The sequence below is a fragment of the Atractosteus spatula genome, chromosome 5 (assembly GCF_055471065.1).
Source record: "Atractosteus spatula isolate fAtrSpa1 chromosome 5, fAtrSpa1.hap1, whole genome shotgun sequence".
NCBI lineage: Eukaryota > Metazoa > Chordata > Actinopteri > Semionotiformes > Lepisosteidae > Atractosteus > Atractosteus spatula.
In genome coordinates this window covers 55,986,554-56,014,257 of record NC_142710.1, presented here as the reverse complement: position 1 = coordinate 56,014,257, position 27,704 = coordinate 55,986,554, and the positions used below count along the sequence as shown (strand labels likewise).

At 39.4% G+C, this 27,704-nt stretch overlaps 2 protein-coding genes across 9 annotated transcripts in view; both read left to right on the top strand.

Moving 5' to 3' along the window:
- usp19 (ubiquitin specific peptidase 19) overlaps nucleotides 1-5,752 on the top strand; it is a 36,802-nt gene extending 31,050 nt beyond the window's left edge. For 7 of the 8 annotated variants that reach the window (XM_088916384.1, XM_088916383.1, XM_088916382.1 and 4 more), the window contains exon 26: nucleotides 4,435-5,752. In XM_088916384.1, the coding sequence (XP_088772510.1) occupies nucleotides 4,435-4,575 (141 nt within the window). In that variant the 3' untranslated portion in view covers nucleotides 4,576-5,752. Of the gene's footprint in view, nucleotides 1-9; nucleotides 3,472-4,434 lie in introns of those variants that run through there. The other variant, XM_088916385.1, reaches the window with a different exon arrangement.
- A 1,330-nt stretch (nucleotides 5,753-7,082) lies between these two features.
- On the top strand, nucleotides 7,083-16,298 carry LOC148835299 (uncharacterized). Its single transcript, XM_088917788.1, has 5 exons — nucleotides 7,083-8,036; nucleotides 9,005-9,393; nucleotides 13,690-13,850; nucleotides 14,376-14,508; nucleotides 15,466-16,298. The coding sequence occupies exons 1-5, from the start codon at nucleotides 7,778-7,780 to the stop codon at nucleotides 15,640-15,642; spliced, it is 1,119 nt and encodes a 372-aa protein (XP_088773914.1). The 5' UTR covers nucleotides 7,083-7,777; the 3' UTR covers nucleotides 15,643-16,298.
- The last annotated feature ends 11,406 nt before the right edge of the window (nucleotides 16,299-27,704 follow it).

Genomic DNA, 27,704 nt, shown 5'->3' with positions numbered 1-27,704 from the left:
AAATCGCAGGCATCTCTAATATGGCATGAGCTGGAGGAGGAAGAGGAAGGGCAAGAAGACTCCATTGCATCTTCAGGTGGAAGGCTGCGAGGAAGAGTGGAGGCCAGGAGGGGCTGGGGGGAGCTGGACGAGCTCTCCGATTACTCAGATGAAAACTTTGTCAAATATTTTGTGCTGGGCACCCTGGCAGCAGTGCTGGCCTTAGTGCTGAATGTGGTTTATCCACTCATCTCTAAGAGTCATTGGAGCTAGACAAAGTAAAGCAGAAGAAGTCAGTAGAGTCAACCAAGAGCCTGGGCAAACTAACCTTTTCCATCTAGGTCATGTTCAGTGCTCTGTATTGAACATGCATAGAAAATCAGGTGCTGATCTTTCATGAAAAGCCATATTTAAACTTTTTTTGTGTTTTTAGAAAGAGGTTTTATGAAAGTATGTTTTTGAACTCTGAAAGACTGACAGTCTGGGGATGGTAGGTTTGAATTCACGCTTTGGTACATACTGCCATTGAGGTACAGACACCAAGTGGCAAGGCATGACTTCAAGGTATGTGCATTGGCAGGATCTGGGGATGACAAGAACTACTTGGCCTCTCAAATAATTATAGTACCTAGGTGTCTTCCATGCGAGCTGTTTTTCTGTCCTCCACTCCAGACACTTAAATCTCAGGTGTGTCTGTTCACGTTTCACAATATGAAATGCAGCAGCTAGCATAATCACAAATGCCTCTGATTCACCAAAGACTGTGGCCTGAGGGAAAAAAATATATGTGGGTCTAATTTCCATAAAGAACATTATCTGGAATAGCAATGAAATGAGTCTGTATTTTCAAGCATAAATGGTAGGCTTTCTTAAATTAATTGAGAACTTCAATTATTTTAGGGCTTTTAATTGTTTTTAGTTTTGTAGTTGGATTTCCTAGAGACTATACAGTACGTCCATTTTGATTTGTTTAGTTTTATTTAATTTAATAACTGATTTCCAAGGGACCATAAATAACAGTTAATTGCAATAATGACAGTTGTAAAACTATAATCACAGTTTTCATCGTATTATGACGATCATTTTAGATGACTTTGTTGTTGTGATGCCATTTCACAGTAAAGTCTGCCAGAGAGAGGCATTTAACTCAGGTGTATCTTTTGTACAAGGAGTGTTTTGTATATACTGTATAGTTCCATATGTCCTTATGAGTTAGGGTGGATAAAAGTTAATAGTGATGTACAATATGGTGATTAGCACCTCTGTAAACCCAGAGTGGAATGTCCCTGAAGAGTTCCTTTATCCTATCTCCTTTCACAAACCTCAGACTGAACTCACAGGACAGGAACACTCAGTCCTGTTCAGGGTTTTCATCAAGCCTTAAATACTGTTAAAACAGCTTTAAATGTTTGAGAAATTGAGAGTTGATATCTCTCCATATACTTTTCCTGGGTAGAACTATACTACTGAGATAACTAAACTGAGATAAAGGGACCCTTGTAATTTAACACCTGCCCAGTTGTGGCTGCTTTTCAATAAGATATTTTACATGTATTTTCTTAGGGTGATGTGCTTGAAAGGGAATGTAACTGAGAGCTGTTTAAAGGGTTCCAAGACAGCTCTTTAGTGAGTATTGTAAAAGTGCCTGAATATGAAGTATGCATTGTTTTGTCTGTGACTAGAAGAGTGCACCATCCTGTATCTACTGTACTGTGCCTTTTGTGATGGTAAATAGCACATATGTATAGTATAAGGAACAAGTAGAGGTTAATTCCACTCTGAAAAGAAAAAAATAATAACAAACAACGATTTCTAACTTCACAGTTTGCATGTTGGCACACCTTTGCACTCTAACCAATTTATACATATATATAGTTATATTTATATAATATATATATATATGTGCATGAACTCTGAAGTTCATTTGGCTTTTAGCATATTAAAAAACCTGTCATTATGTGTAAAGAATATTTATCAAACACTACTTAAAGAGATGGTCCTGTCAGAGAAATAATTTTACATTGTTTTAGTATGTGTTTACAATTTATATCTGGGTCTTTTTAGTAAAACTATATACAAATATATATAAAAGGGCAGCAAAGTTATTTAAATGGTGTATATACTGTACATTTAATGTTTTTGTGAAACTTCTAATGTGGGGTGTTGTAGGGTTTTTATGAGACCTAAAATACTATATATGTGCCCTGTGCATGTTCAAAGAAAATCGCTGCATACTGTCGTGAGGAACACAAGCATGTGGAAAGAGAACTATGATAATATTGTAAAGTTTCAGAAAGATTACTTCACTCTGACTAGATTATATGAAAGTGATGAGGGGAGCACAGTTGATTTCTTTTTGTAATTTAAGGTAGCACATTGTTTTTCCATTTCTGTATAAGAAATAGTTAAGAAGATGAATTTGCATCCTTCTCATGTCTAGGATATACTGTATGGTGGGTATATCATTAGGATATATGCTCAAACCCTTAGTAAACATCTAATGTACGTATTCCAGTGTCTTTCTCGGAGGCCCTAGATCATACAATTGATTTTAAAAACAAAATAGTTAGAATCACTGTAACAGAATTTTAACTGTGGTAGTTGCTTGGTTTCTTCAAAAAGGGAGATTCTTTCTGTTTCTCACTGGGTTGGTGCTGAGGTACATGTACTGTATATGTTATAGGTGCTGGCCAGTCCTATGTCCTTGGTAAAAGTGCATCAAGATAAATGAGACCAAAGTTTACAGAGCTTCTATTTTCTCTTAGGGGCAACTAATCTTCCAAAAACTTGAATAGTGCAAAAGACAGGCAGTTGACAAATAAAATTAATATGTTGTGTGTAATGTCTGGTTTACATCACATAGTAACAAAGTATTCAAATGAATCTCAGGTATAGTCATAGTGATTATGACTTCTGCTTTGAATTAGTGCACTTCACTTTTATTCACTGTCAATGAAAACTGTCAACTAATTAAATGAAATTGAGGGATGTCATATTTTAAAATTATTCCTTAAGTAGTCTTCATCTATTAAAGACTTCACTCCTGATGTATTTTGTAACATACACTATATTTTTCTCATTCTAAAGTGGACATTTTTTGACAGGAACATGAAGGATGGTACCTAGTATATTTAAATGTTTTAACATTGTGCCTGCAGTTGAATGAACTCTAGATAAAAAAAACTTTATTAAATATAATTTTTAATAGACTGTTTAACCCACATAGTCTGTTGTTTATTAAACTGAAATCAGGTTAACACTAAAGATATATTTTAATGAAATGTACAATGTAATTACATTTAAAATTTTAAATATAAATATGTACACCTAAACATGGGATGTGTTCTGTGCTTTGTGCTTTTAAAAGGGAAAAGCTGGTGAAAAGACTGAAATAATATGTAAACCATCCCACCGATATGTTGTTTTTCCATACAGTCTGACTGCTGCTCTAGGAATTCAGTTATTTGTACTGTCTTATTTAAAATAAAATTTGAACTATGCAGTTGTCTAAATGTTTCTTATTGCATATATGTTAGCAGTATCTTTTGAAAACTGTGGATATGGAGGTGATCCCAAATGTGTTTGTTGATTAACTCATGTCTACATCAATAAGATGTGCTAACAAGCACCGTGAAGCTTTATATCTTCTTGTATACTTTGTGTACGGCCTCAGGCATAAGGACACATGCAATTAACATCACCTTTTGAAATGTGTATGGTCCACGTGCAATAGACAGTGCCTGCTCTAGATTTTAAACAGGACCATCGTTTTGTAGTTGCCCATGATTACAGTTTCTCTTCAAGTTTTTTTCATAATTACTTCTGTAATCCTGTGTATAAATAGAAAAAAAACTGACTGTTCACGTGTTTTTTTGTCTGCCTTACTACTTGTGAACAGTTTTAATTCAGATTATTCGGAGTGCTATTTTGCACCAGAGCACCCAAACTGTTCATCTCTATGTACATCATTCCAGCCCAGGGAAGTATGTAATCTTCTGTTCTTAAAGAGAAAGAATCTAACGTTTTCATAGGCCACTTTGAAACATGAGCCGTCAAATAGCTATGAGTAAAGGTCATGTTTAGGCATCAAGTAAATCGCTTCAATTGAGTAATTTGATTTGTCTTGAGTGAAAAACTGCAGCCTCTTTCCCTTAATGACTACAGGTAGACCCTCCTGAATTAGCAGGATTTGCAGAAAAGCCTTAGAAACCTACCACCTGAGGAGATAAACCATGTACAAAATCTGCCATTCTGGTAACACTGCTTTTCTTATGTTTGTCAGAAATGCTTATCTTAGGTTATTGTGAATATTTTTCCCTCTAGTATTGTAATAATATTTTTAGTTGAATTTCATATTAGGTTAAACTAGTAAATGCGAGATCTCAAAAACAAAGGTGTGACCCAGCCAGTAAAATCTGAGAACGCATTATCTTATAACATTGATTTATTTTACAGGCTTCTAGCCAGGCACTATTCGAGACAGACCTGGATACTGAAGGACCCCCGCAGTTGACCCCAGAAGTGGCCTCAGATCTGTTCCCCCACCCTGGAGACTGCACCTCCCCGTCTTACAGCAACATTAAAGATGTGGATTAGACCTATCATCTCCTCCCTGGACTCTATCTGTGATTATCCAGCCACAGTACTAGGATTAAAACCTCATTGCTTACTAATTGAGTTGAAGGAACAGCATTGGGTACCTACTGTTCCTAAAAAAAGGTGATGAGAAAGCATGTGCACACTGGTAGACTGACACATGTACAGTACACCCCTTTTTTCTGCCATTGAATCCTGCCAGACAACTATACAGTGGCACAAAGATAAGACTTGTATCCCAGTAATATTCTCTTGATTGCACCATGGACCTGCTCTGGGCACCAAATGGAAACGAATTGAAAAAAAAAAATGTTTACAGCATGTGTAGTTGACACTTGGCTTCTTCTGGTGCGTTTTTCAAGTGTACTGGAACCTTCACTCTTCCCTCTTCCCCTTACATGTGTATGCCAGTTCTCTGAGAGCTGTGCCAGTTCACTATGAACACAGTTAAAAAAAAAACTTGGGAGTGGTATTTTTGTTGCAGTGTCTTTTAAAATGTTCTCTGTGTAACAGGCGATGTACAGGTTCAGTAAGTAAAGGTGCTGAATAGTACAAACCAAATTAGAAGCTGGGGCAGTATGGTTGTTGATAACGTTTCTGCTAGGCGAGAAAGAAGTGATCATTGTAAGAAGTTGTATGTTCTTCCTTGGCAAGATGTGGCTGATGGAGATGTAATTTCACAGTTTTCTCCTTTTTAAAACTCCCTTAAAGCATAGCCCAGAGTTGGAGATATTTTGAACCAGGCTTTGACTTTTATTGTTTCCCATGTCCAGGCACTGATGTTCACTTTGTAAAGCTCTTGGGCCAATCCCTGTGGATTCTCTTTTACTGAGCACTTTTATGACTTTGAAAACACACGCATGTTAACACACAGTAGCCCAGTTGTGGAATTTATCACAGTTTTTTTTTTCCCAGTTAAAGATTTCTATTGCTATGTTCTTTCAGTTGTGAGTGGATAGTCTTGGTATTTTGTTTATTCTCGTTTTCTTGTATTGTAACTGCATATACAAGTGGGAGGTGGGGTTGGGGATTATACGAATGCTGCTGTGAATAAAAGTATAAATCGTTAATATAAATAAATTCTTTTTGAGTCGCCGGGGAAAAAAAGAATATGTTTGTATACACAACAAACTCTGATTTAAAAGTAACTTTAAATAAAGTTTCCTGGCAGACAGGGGCTTTGGAATCTATTGTGTTTTATTCTGAGGAGGTACAAGGGTTGTCTTATTTTAAAAACTAGTGGTTTTGACTACTGCAAGTTGTTCTCAGTAAAATTTCAAACACCCTTATAATAATTTGTACAGACGTAAACCCTTTTATTACTCCTTGCTTTTTAAAATGTGTTTTCTGGTAAGGCAGTAAACATGTTATTGCCAAGATAATGTATTGGCTTCAACAATTATACTCCCAAGAAGCTCCTAATACAACCTTAAGATAATCTAATTTTCCTTCACACCAAATTTGTTGTTTGGAGAAAAAAGTACAGCTTGCTAATATTAATTTTTGCCTAGCAAGAGACTGGTTTATGCCATAATGATATATTTTGGTTTTCATTTTTTCTTGTTATGCTTTGGTATGTCAACCCCAAATCTTTGTGTAGGATCTAATTTATGCCAGATAATTTCCTTTGTGTGACAATTTGGCAAAACTAATAGCCAGCTTAAAAAAGCTCTTAATAAATGATCTATTGCATTAAAATGGAAAGATTACAATTGTCCTCAAAAAACAGTTACAAATGTGCCATCCAGAATTTACCAGTATTCTGAAACCTCTTTTTTTAATCCTAACCTTATTCACTTTGAGCTTCTATTTTTCTTCTGAATTATCATTTGGCCTTTTCATTCATAACTCATGAATGATGAGTTAAAAATGAGACGCAAAGCATTATAAAAAATAGATTCAGAATATTAAGAGATTGTTTTCCAGTGATATCGGAGGCACCCGTGACAAACCATGCAAGTGTGAAATAATTTTAGTGTCATTTCAAATGAGAGCGATGTATTTGTTTGATCCTTTAAAATGCAAATTAGACAATCATAAAAGCTATTCTATGGCGCACAGCTCTTCTATCTTCTATTATTTTTAAGATGTGACACTCTTCTTTGTTTTTCAAATTTAATATGTACATTGTATCACTCCACCCACAACACAATTTTTTTACATGGTTTGGAGAGATTTTAAAGATGAAAAGGGTGTTTCAGAATAAAATATCTGATACTTTTAATCATTATTATATGACTAGTTAGTCTCATTATTTACCTGTAATGTCCTTCGGGGCCAATGAGTTTGTTTTTTTTTGGTGCGGCTCTTTTTTTTTGCTGCACACTCTTCACTCACAATCCGCGCACATCAGAGTCCTTTCACGCTTTCGGTGCACATGCGGAGACTCTACTCGTCCAGAGAGGGCGCTAAATTGTACAAGAAACAGTTGCAGTAGTCGTTCGTACCCTCTTTCTCTGCGTCGTTTTCATATTGTTCTAGAAACAAGGAAGTTATTTTATTGTTTCAAACGAGGAAGTAACGTGAGTCATTTAGCAAAAACCGGTATACAGTCTGATAGTGTACGTGAGATAACTTCAAAATTTCATCACCTTATGGTTACTGTGATCCAAACCGCTGGTTCTTGGCTGGAAATAAGGTTTTTGTCTGCGAGAACATATTTCATTTTTGCACTTTCAAGTCCTCTGGATTTCTAATTTTACAAATGTAATCCTTACGCATCTCTCTTGTGTCTGAGCAGAAGACGGTCGGTTTTCCAAAGAAGCCGTCTTAAAAGCCTCTTTCGCTGCCTTCAGTGGACGGAGTGATGTTACGTGTATCGGTGGGCGAAATGTTAATAGTACGAAACGATTTTTTTTTCTTAGGTGATCTACAGTCACTAAAACTTCTATTAAGTGCTAAGTGACAATAGTATGCGTAAAATGTGCGTTGGTATATTTATGACGCTCCTGTAGTTGCACTTTTCTGAGACTTGTAAAGTACAAACGCACTGGCATTTACATGCACTGCATTAGTTTTATATAATTTAAATATACAGTAGGTTGTACGACTCGAATCCGAGTGTATTTATGCATTATTTATAAAGTATTTTTATTCGAGATTTTCACAAGTGGGTCTGATGATTTTATTTGGTTGACTCTTGAACTGGACTGGATACATTGGCACACTGAAGAACGTAAATGTCAAGGGAAGAGACTTGAGAATGCAAAATTTGGATATGTCGAGTGGGGCAGCTCTTAGCAGTGGTTTGCGTAACGGCTCGGACGCTGGTGACGCAGAAGAAGAGGGCTTCTCTCTCTCCGTTCCGCGGACAGTGACAGAGCGGCCCCAGAGAAAACTCATACTTCACCTGGACCTCAACAACACCATCCTCGTCTCTGATGCTGTGACGAAGCAGGGGACTGTAGCAGCTTTGGACTACTTCCTTTCTACGGTCACCTGGGGGAAATTGAGTAAACAAGGTAATAACTGTGCATTGATGTCCATGCACTCCACCTTTAAAAGAGCGAGGTCACTCAAAAAGAGCAGCCTGTTACAGCAGTCAGAATTGTATCCCATGTAAAATGTATGTATAAAGAAATGAATGCCAACATCAGTTATCTGAATACTCCATCTCTAGCGTGAATGTCACAGCTGAAGTAGGTAGACTGAAGACTGTGTTCAATTAGCTCAAATCCCATGATCACTGAATGCACCTGTTTGGCACTGTGGAGAACATGAGGGTGCAGGTGCCAGTTCAAGCTTCCTGAGAATCCTCATCTGTAAACCAGGAAAGAACCATTACACCAGGAAGATCTTCCCTGGGACACATAGCAGGAATCAGTCTTGCTGTGCTAGTGTAGTCCTGTGTAGTGTCAACTCAATATCTTTTTTTAACCTCCAGCTATTGAAGTCGAGACTATATTCTTAATGAGGAAGCACACATAGATTTCATTTCAGTGATACTATCTTGTTAAAGATTGTATAATGCCGTGGACCATAAAATGTGTCAATGAGGAGACTGGGCAGTTTTTTGTGATCGGAGATCCAGATTGGATGGCACTGCTTGTCTAATTACCAGAAAACGCAGAGGAGTTTCAAAGTCTCCTGGCTGTTCAGAGATGTTCTGTCGGTTAGATAGGTCCTCGTTTTAGGCTTTTAGACTTATTTTAAATTGCTTGCCCCTGGGTGTGAGAGAAGAGAGGGGCCTAGCGTGAGTGTCAGGGAGGGCAGTAGCATCTTTAATTCGCAGAGGGTGACAGAAGGAATGGAACGGGTGGAACAGTATTTACACCAGACTCTCATTTCCCCCCTTCACTTTCGTTTGAATCTGCCTGCTTTTAAATAATTTCTTGTGAAGATAGGCCTTGAGTGAATGAGCTACTGAACTAAGCAGCTGCCTAGGTCAGGCCCATGCATCTGGTGTTGATCTTTCTTGGTTTTTTTATAGGCAAATGGGAGTGGGTGAGTGAGGCGCCCTCCCTCCTTCCTCCATGTGAGGGCGCTGTGAGCTACTACTCCCAGTTCGGTCGGGTGCCTGACTTCACGGGCACAGGCCAGGGCCGGCGTTTTCGAGGTGTGCTGGAGGAGCACCTGTCCCTGCTGCAGTGGCCTGGGGAGGAGGACAGGGAGCTGTCTGTGCGGGGCGAGAACGGCCGGCTGTACCACTGGATCCTGCCCTCCTTCTTCCAGCTGCTGCAGGACCTGGCGTCCCTGGGGAGGGACTTCGCCATCGTGTTCCGCACCTTCGGGACCGACCTGCCCCGCGTCCTGCACGCCGTGTGCAAAGCTCTGACAGGGGGTGCCCATCCGCTCTTCCCTGGCCTTCCCCTGCTTTCGGTCAGTTCCAGGTCCAGTTGTGAGATAACGTTTGCGAACCCTTTGGAATTGTCCGTATGGGAGACCTCCTGGGAAAGCTAAGGCTGCTGCTGTAAGAGGTGTTAGTGGAGCCAGCAGGGGGCGCTCACCCTGCAGTCTGTGTGGGTCATAATGCCCCAGTATAGTGACGGGGACACTATACTGTAAAAAGGCGCCGTCCTTCAGTTGAGATGTAAAACCGAGGTCCTGACTCTCTGTGGTCGTTAAAAATCCCAAGGCGTTTCTCGAAAAGAGTAGAGGTGTAACCCCGGCGTCCTGGCCAAATTTCCCATTGGCCCTTTCAAAAGCCTTCTTTAGAACTGTGGAAATAGTAGAGGTGCACTGTGGAAAACTGTGGAAAAAACAGATAACCCATGTAGATATGACTTAGTCAACAAAGCTTAACAGAGCACTGTACTGTATAATTACATGGTATGACAGGTGGCCCTTAATCTGGTAGTCAGTATTCAGTATTGCATTCAGATGTGCTGCGTTGCTTGCATGTAGTTAATGTTCCATCGATAATGGCCTGTTTTTTTCCAAGGAAGCATGACTGTCTACTATTAATAATTCATCTCCTTTTTCATTTGGTGCTTTCAAAAGCCTTCGTTAAAACTGTGGAAATATTAGAGGAGTGCTGTGTGAAAGCAGTGGAAAAATTAGAGGTGTGGGGAATCAATCAATTAGACCTAATGAAAGAAAAGGTGAAATTCCTAGCAGGCCTCTAAGATTCTGTGGTGACTTCTTCACCTTACAAGCTGATACTGTAGGCCCGATACTTATCTGATACTGATACTTACCAATCATGGCCTCCTAATAATCCCCATCTTTGAATTAGCTTCATTACTCTCTTCTCCTCCCCACTGATAGCTGATGTACAGTATGGTGAGTGGACTGGCGCACTATGGCTGCTGTTGCAATGTAAGCAATAAGTGTAAGTGTAAGCAATTATTATTATTTCTGCATTCATTTCTCCTGAGTTGTGTGCTGACCTTCATCTAAGCCATAACAATAGATGACCACAATCTGATTTAACCAATTACACACAAACAATTGTCCTGTTACACACAAACAACTGTTAACATTGTTTAAACGTTCACTGTCTCTGCTGGAAAAAGTATGTGAACCTTTAGTTATATAATAACTTCAACAAAATGTTTCCTGTAGCCACTGATCAGTCCTGCACATCGGTTTGGAGATAGTCTGACCCATTGCTCTTTACAGAACTGTTTCAATTCACTGTTACTTTTGGGATGTCTTTCATCAACAGCTTGCTATTATCTATTGTTATGACTTAGATGAAGATCAGATCTCACTTCAGGAGCAGTAAATGCAGGAATACAGATGATTCGCCAAGGGTTTTCAAACTTTTTGTATCCGTTAAAAAAGTCCATTTTGTTTGACAGCTCAATCCATAATCACATTAAGCTGTTAAATAGTGCAACTTCTGTTTCATCTGGACTGCTCTCAAGGAAGATTATCAAAGGCATCTTACTCAGTACTTAAAAAGAATTTTGCATGACTGATCTGGTGGCCTGTCTCCGATGTCTTTAGGTATTTTAATTCTATTTTTTCTTTTTTTCTAATAGGAATGTTTTTCTACCTTGTTGCTCTGAGTTACTGGTTTATATTGGGAACCTACTGGGATTGAAAACAGTGTTTATAACTGGTCTCCTGGAACACTGAATTGTTCTATTTGACAGATTACACCCCCGTTGAAGCTGTTCAGATACAGACTATTTTCTATATAATAATAATAATAATAATAATTATTGCTTATACTTATATAGCGCTTTTCTGGACACTCCACTCAAAGCGCTTTACAGGTATTGGGGATCCCCTCCACCACCACCAATGTGCAGCCCCACCTGGATGATGGAGGAGGAGGAGAGCAGAGTAATGAAGTCAATTCATAGATTGGGATTATAAGGGGGCCATGATTGGTAAGGGCCAATGGGAAATTTGGCCAGGACGCCGGGGTTACACCCCTACTCTTTTCGAGTAAAGATTTCTCTTTTTAAAAATGGGATTTTTAATGACCACAGAGAGTCAGGATCTCGGTTTTACGTCTCATCCAAAGGACGGCACCTGTTTACAGTGTAGTGTCCCCATCATCATTAGGACCTGCATGGACCACAGGTGTGAGCACCCCCTGCTGGCCCCACTAACACCTCTTCCAGCAGCAACCTTAGTTTTTCCCAGGAGGTCTCCTGTCCAGGTACTGACCCAGCTTACACCTGCTTAGGTTCAGTGGGTTGCCAGTTGTGAGTTGCAGGGTGATATGGCTGCTGGCTATAATATGATAACACTGTGCGGTTGGATTATTTGTTGCTGACCAACAAGCAGTGCTTTAACCACATGTGTGTAGATAGTAGATACCTTGCATTTTTTTTCCATTTTATTTGTCTGTTTTAGACTTCAATCCACAGCTCTCTAATGTAATACTTCAAAGAACGACTTTGAAAAGGCTTTCTTATGTAATACTAACAAAGCTCTTCATTAACTGAACTGCGACATGCTGTAAAGGCAGGTGTCTGTCAACATAATTGTCCTTTTGTTACCAGTATTATTAAAAATTAATTTCATTTTAGTTTTAAAAGCTATCAATGTGCTTTAGGCAAGTGTTCTGTTTGGAAAAGGTAGGAAGCCAGTTTTTGAGAAGGTAAGAGCTAATCCAACTGAAGGCAGGACCTGAAATGCCAAATAAATGCTCCAGTCAATCAAGAAGAATGTTATGTTTCTCAGTATCGAAAACAACAGCGGTCTAGTTGACAAGTCTGTTTTCGGTGCTCTTAAGAGTCTTACACCTGACTGAAGACATTCTGTATCAGGCATTTAGCAGCTGCTGTTTGTGTCAGCTTGGAGGTATGTTGATCTTGGCAAGGAGAACACTTGCTGCAGGCAGTTATGGTGTGACTCCAGTCAGCCTTGCAGTTCTCAAGGAGGGGACATACAGTATTCCTGTAAGGTCAAACAGCACAAACAGATTAACTTACTGGAGCAAAAGACATCGATTTTTCAGGAGGAACTGTGAAGCCACAACAGAATCAAGTAGGATTATGACAAAAATGACCTTTTAAGACAGCCTCCTCTGAAGGACTTTTCATGGACGATCAATGGAAAATAGGGACAAACGTGCTCTACTGACATTTCTCTTTTGAAGGCTTTATCAAAGGCTATGTTCTTACCCTTAAGGATTATATTTCAAAGATACCAGTGTTTGGGCCCTGTTGTGTATCTAAACAAAGACATTGAAAATGAGTGTTCGTTTCTAATGCATGACACTTGTATTTAATCTCAGATGGACTGCAGATAAACCAAGCCATGTCTGGAATGCAAGGCTTCCTTTTAGAGGAGCTCGTCATTTGAAATATGGGGTGTGGGCAGCTTAGATTGCAATGATTAAAATATGATCAGTGGCAGGGGTGTTCAATTCTGGTCATTAAATTCCACTGTCCAGCACGTTTTATTTGTCTGTTTACTGTATATCACAACATACTTATACACAAGGGAAAGTTGTTCAACTTGTCCAGTTAAGCAAATAGTGAGTTCAGTTCGTTAATTAAAGGCTCAGGTGGACAGAAAACTAGAAACTTTCTAATTTTCCCAGGATTGGTGTTGTGCCTTCCTAATCTGCAGGTATTTCACAGAGCAAGAGCTGAGGGAACAATAGCTGAAAAATCTTTAAATATATGGGTACCTAAGTTCAGAAAGGACACTTGATTATACTGGGACTGAATAAAATTGCTATAATAAAATGCAGGTAATGCTTTGTAAGGCATTTGACCTTACAGTGTTTATTTTAACAATTTCTATCTTTCACTCTTCATTCCAACAGAAATTCCTTTTTGGTTTTTGGCCACTTGTGTGTTGTATGTAGGACCTCAGGACAGGATACTGTCTTACATTTAGATTTTACTCATTATCTTTCCCGTAACTTTACAGATTCCTTGTTCTTGACGATCACTCTTATTGATCTCATGCTTTTTAGGATCTATAAGATAATACTTTTCTTATCGTATCACGTTTTTGTGCTTGTAAGAGGCATGCATTTGCCCTGTCTAGTACCCTGAACCGACTCGGAAGTGATATATAGATAAAAGAATAGACAAGGATGCTCCTGCAGGACGCCGGACCTTACAGGCCCGGTGAATGGGCTGGCCATGGCCTGCGTTGTGAACCACTGACTCCTTCTGTGTCAGCATCCCTTCGGATATTTCCCTTGACAAGGTACGTCCTCCGGCATCCTCCTTCCAAAGCTCTCCGCTGGTTTTGCAGCTGCCCCTGAACGAGACCCCCGGGCGGATCCGCTGCAGTAAGAAGGATGTGGTCCTGAGCCGGGGCGTGGAGCGGGTTTCGGCCCGGGACGGCGAGAGGAGCCTGCATCATTACTTCAGCTCGCTCCAGGGCCTGGGCGGGTTCCAGGACCACTTTGACTGGTGAGGGAGTGACCTTTCGGTTCATGAAATCAGACCATCTGCATCCGGTAAAAATGATGCAGATCATGGTGATTAGGAATGACAGATGAACAGTCGCAGGAGGGCCGGCACCGACTTGCAGCTGGAGAGCTACAGGGGATTCGTTCAGTTCAGTCTCACACAGTCCTTCTATATTACGATTTAATGCAGTCGAGAGCTATCAGGCTATTAACTGTCTTTCTGGCTAGCGGGTGGAGGAAGCTATTAGAGTTCCTGGAGCATGGAACAAATCTGAAAAAAAAGTACCGTCTTTAAATTCTCACTGGGCCATTATTTTAATTGCCTTTCCCATGGTTCTCGACACAGTATGGCAATCGGCTTAGTTTTTTTTTTTTAACACAGCACAAGCTCAGAAAGAAATGTTTTCTGCACTTATGTATAGTTCAATCGCGGTTTGTTTCGTATAATTGAGAGATGGAAGGACTGGATAATTGCTTGCTTTTTCCTTTGATATTCCCGTGTTTATTACCAGACGTCTCTTTGCAGGTGGGCTCGCAACACGTACTCCATACATGGGGGGAAACCACTGTGGATTGATCCCTTTGATCCCCAAGTGCAGCACATCTTCATAGATGACAACATTCGCCTGAACGACAGCGACACCATTGTCCATCCAAAGGTGCGCTTTGAGCCCTGGAGTGTGTGTGTGTGCACTTCTTTGGGTCTTAAGAAAAAAAACTTTGGAGTTCTTTGTAATGTCCTCAAATTATTAAGTGTTCTATAACAAAGTGACTCATTTGTTTGTTTTTATGAGGATACAGATGTTTCCTTGACCCAATGTCAGCGAAAAGAAAGAGATTTATGATTTATTTATACACTATTAGGAAGTGACATTTTGAAGCTGCCTTGGAACTTTAGCTTTGTTGTGTGATGTGTGTGTGGTGAATACTTTGACTTGAACTAAAGAGGGGTTGTGATTACTTCGGTTCTATGGTGATACACAAAAATATTTGCGTTTTGTCCAGTACGTCAGAACATAAGAATGCTTTGCAAACAGGGAGGAGGTTATTTCACCCATCAATCTTGTCTGATTATTAGTCGCTAAGTGATCCGAGGATCTCATCCAGCTGTCTCTTGGAGGTAGCCAGCGTATCAGCCTTGACAGCCCAGTACACTTTTAACATACAGATGTACGCAGATGGACCTCATCTTCTCAATTTTCAATGCACTTCCCTGCTGTTTCTATCCTGTGTCCTCTGGCTCATATTTGCCCTGATTCTGGAGGCCCATAGGGTTGACTTTGTCAGTGCCTTGGATGGGACGGTGCCTGGGTGGCAGACAAAGGCTGGAGCAATGAATTGCTACAGATGTGATTCAGGTGGCGCCACTGTTTGGCAGGGTGGGACGGACAGGGTAGTTCCACACTGGCTGTGCAGCACCGTATGAAAACAATGAGAGCAGTACTAGTGGGGAAAGTGTGGTACTACACCTCACCTGTCAGGCCAGCCCTTTTAATGTAGTGCTCCAGGCATCTCATTACCTGTATATTCCCACACGAACTCCTAACTCCCCTTTATGTAGCATAACTCCTCGAAGAACAGAGCCTGGAAAGGGCTAACTCTGGTTTGTTTTGCAGGTTTTTTTGGAGCCCGCAGGCTTGCAGACTCGCACAGCCTCAACCTCTGAGCTCTATGATATCAGCCTGGTTCAGACCGACCTTCTCGGGGCCATTTCTGATCTCGGCTACTTCACCCGTTGCGTTCAGATCTGCGAAGAGAACTACGAGAAGAACCTCGAACAGGCACCACGCTAGAGTCTCCATGCACTGCCGCCATGCACAGACACAGATCGCCACACTTCCTCTTGCTGCAACATGATTGACATACATCTGGAAGAATTAACCATACCAGCACCACTGACAAAGTTTTCCACCTTTTGCTTTAAATCCCCAAAAGTGTTAGTAAGAAAATTCTTCACCATCATCTAAAGACAGTGAAAGTTTAAGCCTTTCTTGTTGGATACTTTTGCAAGATCGACCACTAATTACTAAGTCTTACTTGAATTTGGCCAACATCCATGCATCGAAAGCTGTGAGAACTCCTGACAACTGCTTGGTGCTGTCTAATCTTTAGAATTACAGTCTCTTTATAGAAGCCTGATTAAAATGCAGAAGGTGCACATTTACTGCTTTTCTGAAATGCAAATTTGTAAGTCTAGCTGAGATTTGTGGAGTGACATAATACACACAACGGGTCTTATCTAAGGAAGTGCAGTGGAGTGTTTTTCTACTATTATATAGCATAGACAGTTACAAGAGTGTGCTGGAAGTGCTGATGGCAGAGCTAGTCTGTGAGGCAAAGATAATAAATTGCATTAGGGTCATTGTATAACAGTTGTGAATTCCCGATTGCCTGCAGAAATTTAAGCGAATAAAAATGATAGCAGCTTGTGAGCAGCTACTATTGTATGACATCTGATTTTTGTACACACATATTTATTCAATATATTGGTCAGTGTTTTGGTTTTCTGTGCATAAAACTAGGTAATGGACTACATCCTAGACTATCCACTGTGGGAGACCAGGGGCTTTTGATGGCTAACAGGGTTATTGCACAACAATCGTGCTTACTCAATGCCGTATGGTATCAAATGACTTCATTCATTTCCACTTCAGAGAAGTTTGCAAAAAGCACTAATCACGTATATCAAGAGTATTTGGCCAGGAAAAATTCTCAACGATGCTTTTTTGTCAATTTTCCTTTTAAAGATTCCTTTGTAACACAACACTTCTTCAAGAATAATATCTCTAGGGGCATTTCTGATGATTTATTCCCCCTTGAGCAGTGTTTATTAAAATTACCTAATACTGAATATCCAGTATTAGGTCATTTTAATACTTTGCATTTTGCATTATATGTAATATTGTAATATTTGTAATATTACTACTGTTGTTGACCAGAATTCCAACGTTTGCGGTTGCAGAAAGGACACAAAATGTCCGTTATTTAGCTTTATAGATCTTCAATGCTCAGTCACTATTATCATTTACCTATTGGTTTGGCTTAATCACTCAGATTCTGAGTGATTTAGAAAAAAAGCTTTTAGAATGTTCAACTTTAACGTATAGGGGATAAACAGATGTTTTGCAGTCTCATTTCAGTGACTCAGCCATTTGAGTGAAATTCTGAAGCAAATTTTCTTCAATATTGCTATAGTTTTGACAGATCCTTTTCAAAACTGTAGTTTTCTTCTATGAATACTGTATTCATATAGGAAAAAAAACTGTTGGTGATAAAAATATTTTGTATTGGACATACCTGGCATGTTTGCTTTTTTTTTATAATGCTCTGTGTCACGATTGAATCTCTGACTCTGTGGTTGATCCTAGATTCAGCTTGGCACTGCTGAAGTCTGCTCAAGTCTGTCTTGGTTAATATTTTAGTACCAAAGTAACAGCATGTTAAAGCTGCAGTAATCCACACTCTTTTTCCCTGAGGGTGGTAACTCTGTAAATGTGTTGTGTATTTGGTCCACAGATATAATTTACCATACCAATGTTTTTTTATGTTTCTGTTCTGTTCTTTTTGATGTGGAATCCTAGTATCAAAGCCATCTTATTAACAAGGATGCCCTAGGACAGGAACATGCCTCACAGATAACCCATGTAGATATGACTTAGTCAACAAAGCTTAACAGAGCACTGTACTGTATAATTACATGGTATGACAGGTGGCCCTTAATCTGGTAGTCAGTATTCAGTATTGCATTCAGATGTGCTGCGTTGCTTGCATGTAGTTAATGTTCCATCGATAATGGCCTGTTTTTTTCCAAGGAAGCATGACTGTCTACTATTAATAATTCATCTCCTTTTTCATTTGGTGCTTTCAAAAGCCTTCGTTAAAACTGTGGAAATATTAGAGGAGTGCTGTGTGAAAGCAGTGGAAAAATTAGAGGTGTGGGGAATCAATCAATTAAACCTAATGAAAGCAAAAGGTGAAATTCCTAGCAGGCCTCTAAGATTCTGTGACGACTCCTTCACCTTACCAGCCGATACTGAAAGCTATTTCCCGGGATGAAGCTAATGGCTTCATTCCACAGGATTCCACAAGAGGGCAGTAATGTAATTAGTCTACAGTGTGATCGAAAGATTCACCATTAATTTCCATTGATTCCTTCCTACAGGTAACACATGCTGTTTGCCAAAGAACATGTTCTCATTTAATGACTTGTCCCTGGTTTCTGAACAGATGTTCTGTTCTGTTCTAGAAAAGGTACAGGAGTAGGTGTGGGCCAGTGTTTTTTTGTACTGTAGAACTGCAAATTAGAAAACTCACACTGAGTTTATGATTTTGTAGTTTTTAGAAAATGAAAGACAGATTGCCTAGCATTGTTTAGGTTCTCACAGTTCAGTGATGGTCCTTATTAATTAATGTTCTGCTTAGTTCACATGTATATGACTATACAGATTATCTTCATAGTCTGTCAGTGTACAGTAATTCAAAATGAAAAACAAAACTGTAGACATATTTCAACCTTTTGCAGAATATGGGATTTTTCTCAAATATTCCTGGTACAGAGTAGAAGATATTTATGCATATTTGTGTAGCTGGATGCTTCTCTCCGCTATGTTGTAATGTAGAAAGATGTCTGTGAGTTTTTGGTGTATCGCAAGTGAGAATGTGTACTTCCTCTAATCCTCTACAATAAGGAGGATTATCATCTGCATGGTTGTATTTGCTGCTGATAATTCTGTTTTGTTTATGGAAATTGTTACACACACACAAGCTGCAGGAACGACTTTTTTTTACTAGTGTGAAGCAGGTGGCAGAGAACACATTGTGCTTTGGTAAAAGTATAGAACTGTGTTAATCTTGGCTGTGTCAGAAAGAAGCACTTATTTTGCAATTCTATAACACTAGGAAGATTAACCTCTTAACGTGTTGCTTTAAAAGGACATTTAACTACTTAATTAAAATATGTGGCTTAGTAAACGGTGGAGTTAAAAATCAGTTTCTTAATAGTAGTAGAACTGGTGATGTTTTTGTGTCATCTTTAAGCAATTTATTAATTAATTGATCCTATTTGCCGGACTTTTGGTAAGGTCTTTGGCAAAACCTTACTACAGGATCTAATTCACTAACACTGACTGGATTGTGAACATGCCCTTGTGATGATTTTTTTATAGAAATCTGGCTACGTTCACTTTGCGTTTTCTCATGATTAAATGCATTATTACGTGTCTCGATATTAGCACTGGCACAGAAATATAAATTATTTCCTTGAAGGGTTTCACATGGGCTTGCTGCATTCATCCGTTTCACCTTCATGTTGGTTGAATGTTCTTAAAACGACCGTGAGCCATGAATCACGGAGACTTAAACGTGACCCACATGTGGCCAAGCTGATGAAGTAAGCGGATCTGCTCTAACAGGGGGTGGCAACGTCACATTATTGTGATTTTAGTAAAGACTAAGAGGAACAAATGGTGAAAGGATTCAGCTGGCGTGATTTAGAAAGGAGTAGGAGTGCAGTTCTGCCTTTGATGTCCACCCAATAAGTATGGAGACTGCAGGTGTACAATAGCTGCTGACGCTGTAAGAATGCAGTAAGAGATTAAACTGAGAATAAAATGTTTTTAGCGCACTTTCCAATGAAGGAATTTCAGGTCAAGGCCGATCAGAAAATTCTTAAGGTTCTAGTGCTTCTTTAAATTTAAAATAGGCAACAAAGTTTTAAGTAATGTTCATATGGATATTAAGTGATTACTGTACCTTTTTCATTGTATGCAATTTATAGTTCAGTATTTTGGGGGTTTTGTGTTGTTTGTAGTAGGATGTGACTTCTGCACTGTAATTTGTACAGGTTTTTTTTTCGATTATTAAGTAGAACGTCCCATGCGACCTCAAGCGGTTTTTTTTATCCTGATGCACATAATATTCCTGTTCTCCAGCCCGAGGTCTTCCTTGCGGACATTCATGGCTTCTCCACTAATTGAAGTCTTTTTAATCTCCCATCAGAAGCTTTGGATCCTTGAGCGTCCCGCGTCGAGGTCTTTGAAGTGCTTTTGGTATCTAACAGCAATGCTAACTGCATAAATCAAAGAGAAGCGGGATCTCCCGTCTTCTAAGGTCAGCAATACAGTCTCCAGTGTGATCTGAGTTGTTAAATGTTTATTTCCTTTCAGAATTCCGGAAATCACCCAAGACTAATTATGAGAAAAGTTTTTCCCTCCCTCTCATTATAAAGTCAATTTAAATGTAACGTACTGTACTGTGGTGGATAATGCTAATTATTATTTATCCTGCCCCTCTTGTAATATCTCGGTAAAAAGGAGAATATATTGCACATCACTACAGACCGCATTAAGAAAACTAAAAAGGGTTAAACGATTTGGGTCAGGAACAAATGTCTTGCTATCAATTAAACAGGGCTCAACAGATCTTTAAACACTCAGAGCATTTGCATTAACGACGTGGGATGTTATTTTATTTCTGTTAACTCCCAGTGCCGCTGAGAGGTAGGTACAGAGGTGGGGCATGCGGGGAAAAGAGAAATAACACCGAGAATTTGTTAGAATTACTGGCAACGGCAGGAGAAAGATGGAGAGCGCACACCGCCCAGGAGCGATTTAAAAACCGAAGGAGGGGAGAGATCAATGGTAAACCAATGAAAGCTTTCAAACCCGTGGGTCCCTGCATAGGCAGCTGAGCAGAGGAAGAAGAATTAACAGAAACTCGCACTCTACGAGGAGAAGTGTTTCGCGAAAGGAGTTAATTATGCCTGAAGACTTCGCAAGATCTTGAGAGAATTTCACTTTTATTTTCGAGGATACAAACCGAAGAAAGAAGAAGCAAGGAAGGTATTAGTAAACACTTGCTTTGCAACTTCCATATCTTTAAGTTGCTTAATGCTTTTATTGGACTTTAAAGTTTGCTGTTAGAGAGGCAATGTAGCGTGCAGGTAAGATTGCGTTTCGAGAACACCTGGCTATGCTGTCATTTAAACTCTCCAGGAGGTAAAACCTTAACACACAACACAAATACGGCAGCTCGCCTTTTTAAGACACAAGACATGCATTTCTTTTATTTTGCATGTACAACTAGATAGCGTCATTTCGGTACGTAAATAAACCATCTTCATCTCTGCTAATATTCATCACAATTTCGTATTCTATCGACACCGAGGCACTTACCGTTTAATTGAATTACTATTAGAATGCCAACTCCAGAAACAGTCTTGTATATCATCGAATATCACTCCATGATTATCCCTCAACTCGCTTATTGGGTATACCGAGTATTATCTATAGGTTGTGTATATACTGTACAGTAGTTGTTTGTTCCAGTGAGAAGAACGCGCTGCTGTAAATCGCGCGACTTGACTGTATATCGATGTTCACTGCCCTATCTTTACATATTTATTATTAATTTTTGTTTCATTCTTAAAAGATACGCAGGCTTGTTTACCGGGATGTCGTATTTTTTAATCGGATGCAAGCGAGATCCTGCGTCTGTGGAAAGGCTGCATGCCCCTTACCAGTAATCCGCTTAAAGATCAGCGGTTTTTGAGCAAATTTGCCTCCCCTATAACTGCACTACTTTTGACCCGAGAGGTGCCTTCCTTGTATGTGTGCGCTGTAGCCGAAGGTTCTTGTGGACTGACCTCCCCTAATAGCCGGTCATTATCGGTGATCTTGGAGCGTAATCATGTTGAGCATTTCCGTATTAAGCTACCTGTATCAGTGAGTTTCGGTGGTGAAATTTGATCATGTAAAATAAAGTTTCCAGTCTTCACTTTGTTTCTTCACTGTTAGTTTTCCATCAGTTTTTCTCCATCGCATTAACAAACAGATACAAATCTATAATGATTAATCCTAGTTCCTATTCTTCTGAACAGAGCTGATAACACTTTAAATAGGAATGATAAATAATAATTTGCCTTGCCATTTAACATCATGTTGTGTAAATTCAGCATTGGAAAACTTCACTGTGGTACAACGTGGTAAAAGCAGACTAACGTACTGTGGCACAATGAAAATGTCAAGCAGACAGAACGTAGGGGAAATTAATATCAGAAATGGAAAACCACCGCAGAGCAGTGATCTCAATATTTATAAACACGCTGTGGAAACATTGAAAGTTTATCCTGATAAACTTTCTTAGGGATCATGTCTATGTGTGTGGAAGATTTTTCAAATACCTTAGCCAGTTTAGCATCACATCAAGTTTTATTAGAATGCTTAAAAAGATAAAAATGCTGAGAAGTGAACTTTTATACCTGTTTGTTCAGACAGTGGTGTGCACTTTGAGATGATGATGTTATCTTAAAGGTTTTCTTTATTTAAACTACAAATTTGAAGAAATGAGGGCTTTCCAGTTAATTGGTAGGTGGAACTGATGAATGTAATGAATTTCCATTGAGCTGCTGTGAGGCTTGAGCAATGAGTAAAACAGATGAGCTGCTGTACATAATGATGCATAAATGCTTTCTTCGAGCTGCTCTTCAAAGGCTTCTTATTCAGGAAATTGCTTGAGAGAGACTCAGCACAAAGCCCATCTTTACTGATGGATGTGCTTGAAAGTAGACTTTCAGTCAAGGGTTAGCAAAGCATCTCATAATTCAATTGTTTTTGTTATCTTGAGTCTTCTGAAGCAGATCCATTAGCTTGTTCTGTGCAATCATATTAGGCTTGTTTCCGACCAGAATGCTCTTACGTCTTTGGCTCTGACCTACATTTCCACTGTTTTTTACCTTTTACCCTGAATGTGTACATGGATGTGTCCATCTGTGCAGTATTCCCATGGTGCTCTGAGCACTTTGTGCTCACTTCAGTGAGAACTGACTGAGTGAAGTTCTGCAGGTTAAAAATTAATCTGCTAATAAAACCTCATAACCACATGTGGTACACATATGGTAAGAGTGCATTATCTACAAACAATGCCTTACTCGCTGTTGGCCATCAGCATTTGTGCAATCACCTGTAATGGAAACTGCCACATTACAGTTCTTCCAGTGGTTTGTGACATAGTGTTCAGAATCGACTCCTTTTTGAATTATGCTGTTTTATAGTCCTGAAGAAACTAGGGTAAAAACTGTAGTTTTTCTGTAATCGGCAAAATATTTCTTGTATAATACTGTATATAAATGGGATTTGTACATGCGTGAACTAAATTGCTGTTTGGTATTATGCATAGTTTTGCTGACTCTTAATACACTCTGGCTTCACTTTACTGTAGCTGCATATACGAGAAACTCATTTGTACAGTTTTTTCAGTCTTGGCTAAGAACGAGATTCAGACAACATTTTGCTTTTTCCCTTTCTTTTTTAGTCTCTTTCTTAAACGTTGGCCAGTGATGGCAAGATGTCAGGTACCAATTTAAAACACTGCAGTTTTCACAGTTTACAGTCGGGTTTTACGTGATGATAAATATTGTGGAAATTTCAGAATAATACCAAGAGATGTTAGCATTCTGGTATAATGGATTCCTAGTCTGTAAAGGTTAAAAATGTACCCTTTAAAATTACTTTATGTAAAATCATGACAAGAATACATTACAATACACTTCACACAAAGACGTGTACAGTAAGACATAAAATAAAATATGACAGTACAATGTATGTCACATTGAAACTTGCCAAAATATACTGTGGCATCAGTATATTTTCATTATCATACATTTGATATTTCACGATTCAGACCTTTCTGTAATGTGTTGAAAGGGCAGAGATGATTGCTTGTTGCTTGGAATAGTCACTGATCGTCATGTCTTAACCAGTCCCTGAGGTCAAGTTTTGTTTGGGGCCTATCCACAGTCTCCTCTCCACACATTAACTGACAATCAGGTGCAACAGGAGTTATTTCTGCTCACCTAAGTAACATTCTAAAACAGAATCTTCCTTCAGAAGTAGCCTGAGCTGGGCTTTCCTTTGCAGGTGAGCGGTGAGCTGTTTGATTTCAATATAATATTGTGTATACGGCAAAATACACAAATGGTGAGATAAAGAAGGAGGAACAAAACTCAAGCAGGAATCCAGCACAATAGGAAAGGTGGATCAGAGCCTTTAGAGGCTGACAGAAAATACTGTCGATGAAAGGAACTGAAACTCTTTGCTGGGGAAGAAGGATGTGTGGTGAACCTCTTCAAAAATCCAGTTTCACACTGAAATTAAGATTTTCCTCAGTGCAGCTCTGTGCCACATGGGATTATCAGAATATAATTTGGTGTCCAGAAAGCAATGAAGGCTAGTGAATATCTTTCACAGCCATTGAGAATAATTTCCTGATTAACCTATCCTTACCGCAATGTAGCGAGCCACACACTCTAAAGGATTGTGTGCCTGGAGATAACTGCCATTTGCTTATGTGAAAGAGAATATGGCTGGACTAATTATGGTTCCAGTTTTAATTTCTGTCCTGAAATTTAATTCCAGTTCAAGACTTTGCCATTTTTAACACAGGCCTCTTAAATCCACTTGATTGTTCATGCAGACTAATTCTTCCTCCGTTTTAGATCTTTGTGGTTTGAGTTGTGTCTTTGCTTGAACATTTTGTTTTCGTTAATCAGAGTATCATTTGAAAACTTTTTCCAACAAATCAAATGGCTTATCATGACCTTTTCGCCATGGATTCAATTTAAATTCTTCACCTTCAAATGTAATTGCAATTTGTATCTGTGAATGTGACATTCCTGTTGACAGCTCTTTCTGAAGATACGATCCATTTCTGTAGCTGCTCTTCAATTGAAGTGATGAATTGTTCCATATCCAACTCCCTTAACCCGTGCTGGGCTCTCAATTGTCAATTGCTATCTAATTGTTCTCAATTATGAAGAATAATTGCCTGTTCATACAGTAGGTTGCTGTTGAATTCCTATCCATAAAATTCTGTTGCAAAGTTAATGAGTATGATGGAAGTTAAAACTGAATTGTGTTTTCTGAAGTCATAATATGAGACATGAAAATCCCACAAAATAATTTTCAGACTTTTATGTGAAGTTTATCCGTTTCATTTAGCTCTGCATTGTATTTTCCTACTTGTGTTTTTTAGAGCAATTTCCAATTTTGTCAGTACGAAGGGGAGAGGGAACTGTTCTCAATAACCATTGAAGTCAGGGTAGAAGCTGCAAATATTTATACAAGCTTTGTAGCAGCCCTGACATACAAATGTACAATGCACTGTGGAGCCAAAGCACTGGGGAAATGAAGTGCAGGCATTCTGTTAAACAAGCCTGCATTCCTGAATGAAATGACCTAGTGTTGAAAGTGTAATGGACCGTGTTCATTAAAAGGCATTATTGCCAGGTGTTGCTGTTACCCAGTGAAGAGACACCAGTGTTGATGTGTTTACTTTAAGCCTCCCAGCCTGTTCATGACACCCTGCAGTGTGGGAATAGTGTACTGTTGGGACAGTAACAGAGAGGTGTCAATTCACGTTCGTCCTCTGCCTCTACTGGAGTGGACAAAATCTTCCTGCAGGTGACAGACTTGGGCTGCCTCCTCTATGGCCTCAGCTTTATACTAGTTTTGGTGAAGCCCTGTGTCATTCAAGTCTAGCTAGATTCCTGGACTTGGTCCTGGAGGAACTCTGTTTTGATCCCAGCTGTGTTCTTAATCACAGGCTAATTGATTGTAGTTTTCAGTTTGGGGCACATTTGTAAATTTGCTTTCGGGTCTTAAAGGGTCAAGGGATTTGTAATTGGGATCAAGCCTGTACAGTACCAATTTCTGAGTTTCAGAACTGCCTTCATTCAGGAGTATGGACTGATATGTATTCAACAGGACTTCTGCAGAAAGGTGAAACACTCATTGCGTGTCTTATACAGTGTTATTCCCAGATGAGTTTGTTCATGATTAATTGACCAACGTGTAAGGACTGTTTAGTCAGGAAGCAGGATGAGGAGGGACTGCTTAAAGTTTTGTGTGCTGAAGTTGGAAACAGCACCCTTGCAGTAGGGAATTCTTGACACTCAGGACTGGCAGAAGAAATAAGTTTGATTAAAGTCTAAGTAAGCATGCAGCTCAGCTGCAATGGAAACAACAGACAGTGTTCTCCCAGGACCAGTGTTGGGAACCCCTAAAGTATTACTTTCCTCAGTATAAATGTAGTTTTCATCTGAACCAACACATGCATTACATACACCCTCAGAAATATGAAACAGGCAATGCACATATACTGTAGCTTCCTAACACTCTCAATACAAACACTGGATTTAATACACCAATGACCTGCAAGTCTCACATTTAAAGTACTGACAAGGCTTATCACAGTTTAAATTTGATGACCAGCATCTTCTCATCTCCTGAGTGCAATGATAAGTTTCACCTCATTTCTTATGATGTGTCTTTGCAGGATAATAAATATTTCCAAACACTGGAACATAAAAAAGGCTGCTCCTTGAAAACTGCCATTCTGATTGCACATGTAGCTCTGCTTTAATGTAATGGAAGGCAAATGGATGCCGTGGAAAGCTTTTATCAAAAATTGCAGGTCTCTTTTAACAGTTTTAGGCCTTAAATCAAGCTTATCTGAATGTGTATGTAGTTACTTTGGGAGGATATTAGTGCCATAAATGCCTGGTTCTTCAGTTTTCCTATTTTCTTCTTCAGCTGCATCATTAAAAGGCTACAAGATCAGGCTAGCATGAGACAGATAACTCTTGGCGAGCATCCAGGAGGAATTCCATTAGAGGATCTCTGGAGGATGGGGAGACATAGTTTTAGCTCGACAGGTGTGACTGTGCAAGTTGAACTCCTGGGACTTAGAAGGAACTTGCAGTGCTCTGAGCTAAAACATGACAGTCCTTGGCTTTGCCAAAAGCCTTCTTTCCTGATGATATTTTAACCACTTAAGGAATGTGGTTCTGTATGTACTCCTCTCTAAGGGAGATGGAGTCTGTATGGGAAGTGTGGTGTTCTGTATATCAGAGCGAATGCATGAGCTGAGTGCAAACATCTGACTTCTGCAAGATGTCAGACCAGAAAGGTACAGTACCACAAAACTGTCTCTGTTCACAACCTTTTCTCCTCTAAGTTAACAATCCACATTCCAGCTCAAACACACATGAGCAAAACCCTTTGGTAATTCATAATATATATGAACAGACTGTAAGTAGCACAAATGCATGCCTGAATCTCACAGGACATGAGTTTAGTACACGATCTCAAGTCTAGTTCTGTGCTGCTGGAATTGGATGTTAGGGCCACACTAATTGATCTGTGATTGTTTGCGATTATTGAGAAACTTCCTTTCAACAACCATACAGAAACAGCGGTAACTATATCACTAAGCTTTCTGAGCAAACACTGACCATCTTGGGAATGTGCACAAAATTATCAAAACTAAGGGATTTCATGCTTTCCTTTTCATCACATGCAGCGGTGAATTTATACCTCTCATGTACAAGATCGGTGATGTCTGTCTGCAGGCTTGCAGCCCATTCCTGGTATATAGACTGTGTATGAGGCTGGCCTGAAAAGCTGTTTCCTTGGGATGCTTCTAAACAGTCTGTCAAGGATATCTCAAACATGCTCAATTGATTGCACTTCTAGTGATGAGCCCAGCTGTAACAAGGATTGTGGTTGGCTGTAGTCCCACAGAACTGCTGATCTCATCTGCACAATGTATAAGCACTGTTGCCTTACGTGAAGCGAAGGCACAGCACCATGTAGTGTAAATCAAATTCCTGGTTTGCCAGATCTCTACATGATATATGATTCTAAAGCAAACGGGCACCCTTTTCAAACTTGTCTCAGTAGTTGTCAGGTAAGATATATTATAAAACGTTTACATGATTCCTGCTAAAAAGCAACACGTGGTTTGAAAATAAAAGCGGAAGCCGAAGTATAAATAACGATGTACTGTTTTTAAACAAAGT

Bases quoted from the DNA above. Each gene is read 5' to 3' on its own strand.
- LOC148835299 (XM_088917788.1), top strand. From the start codon at position 7,778: ATGCAAAATTTGGATATGTCGAGTGGGGCAGCTCTTAGCAGTGGTTTG. The intron at 8,037-9,004 runs GTAATAACTGTG...GTTTTTTTATAG, and splicing joins GGGGAAATTGAGTAAACAAG to GCAAATGGGAGTGGGTGAGT. The intron at 9,394-13,689 runs GTCAGTTCCAGG...CTGGTTTTGCAG, and splicing joins CTGGCCTTCCCCTGCTTTCG to CTGCCCCTGAACGAGACCCC.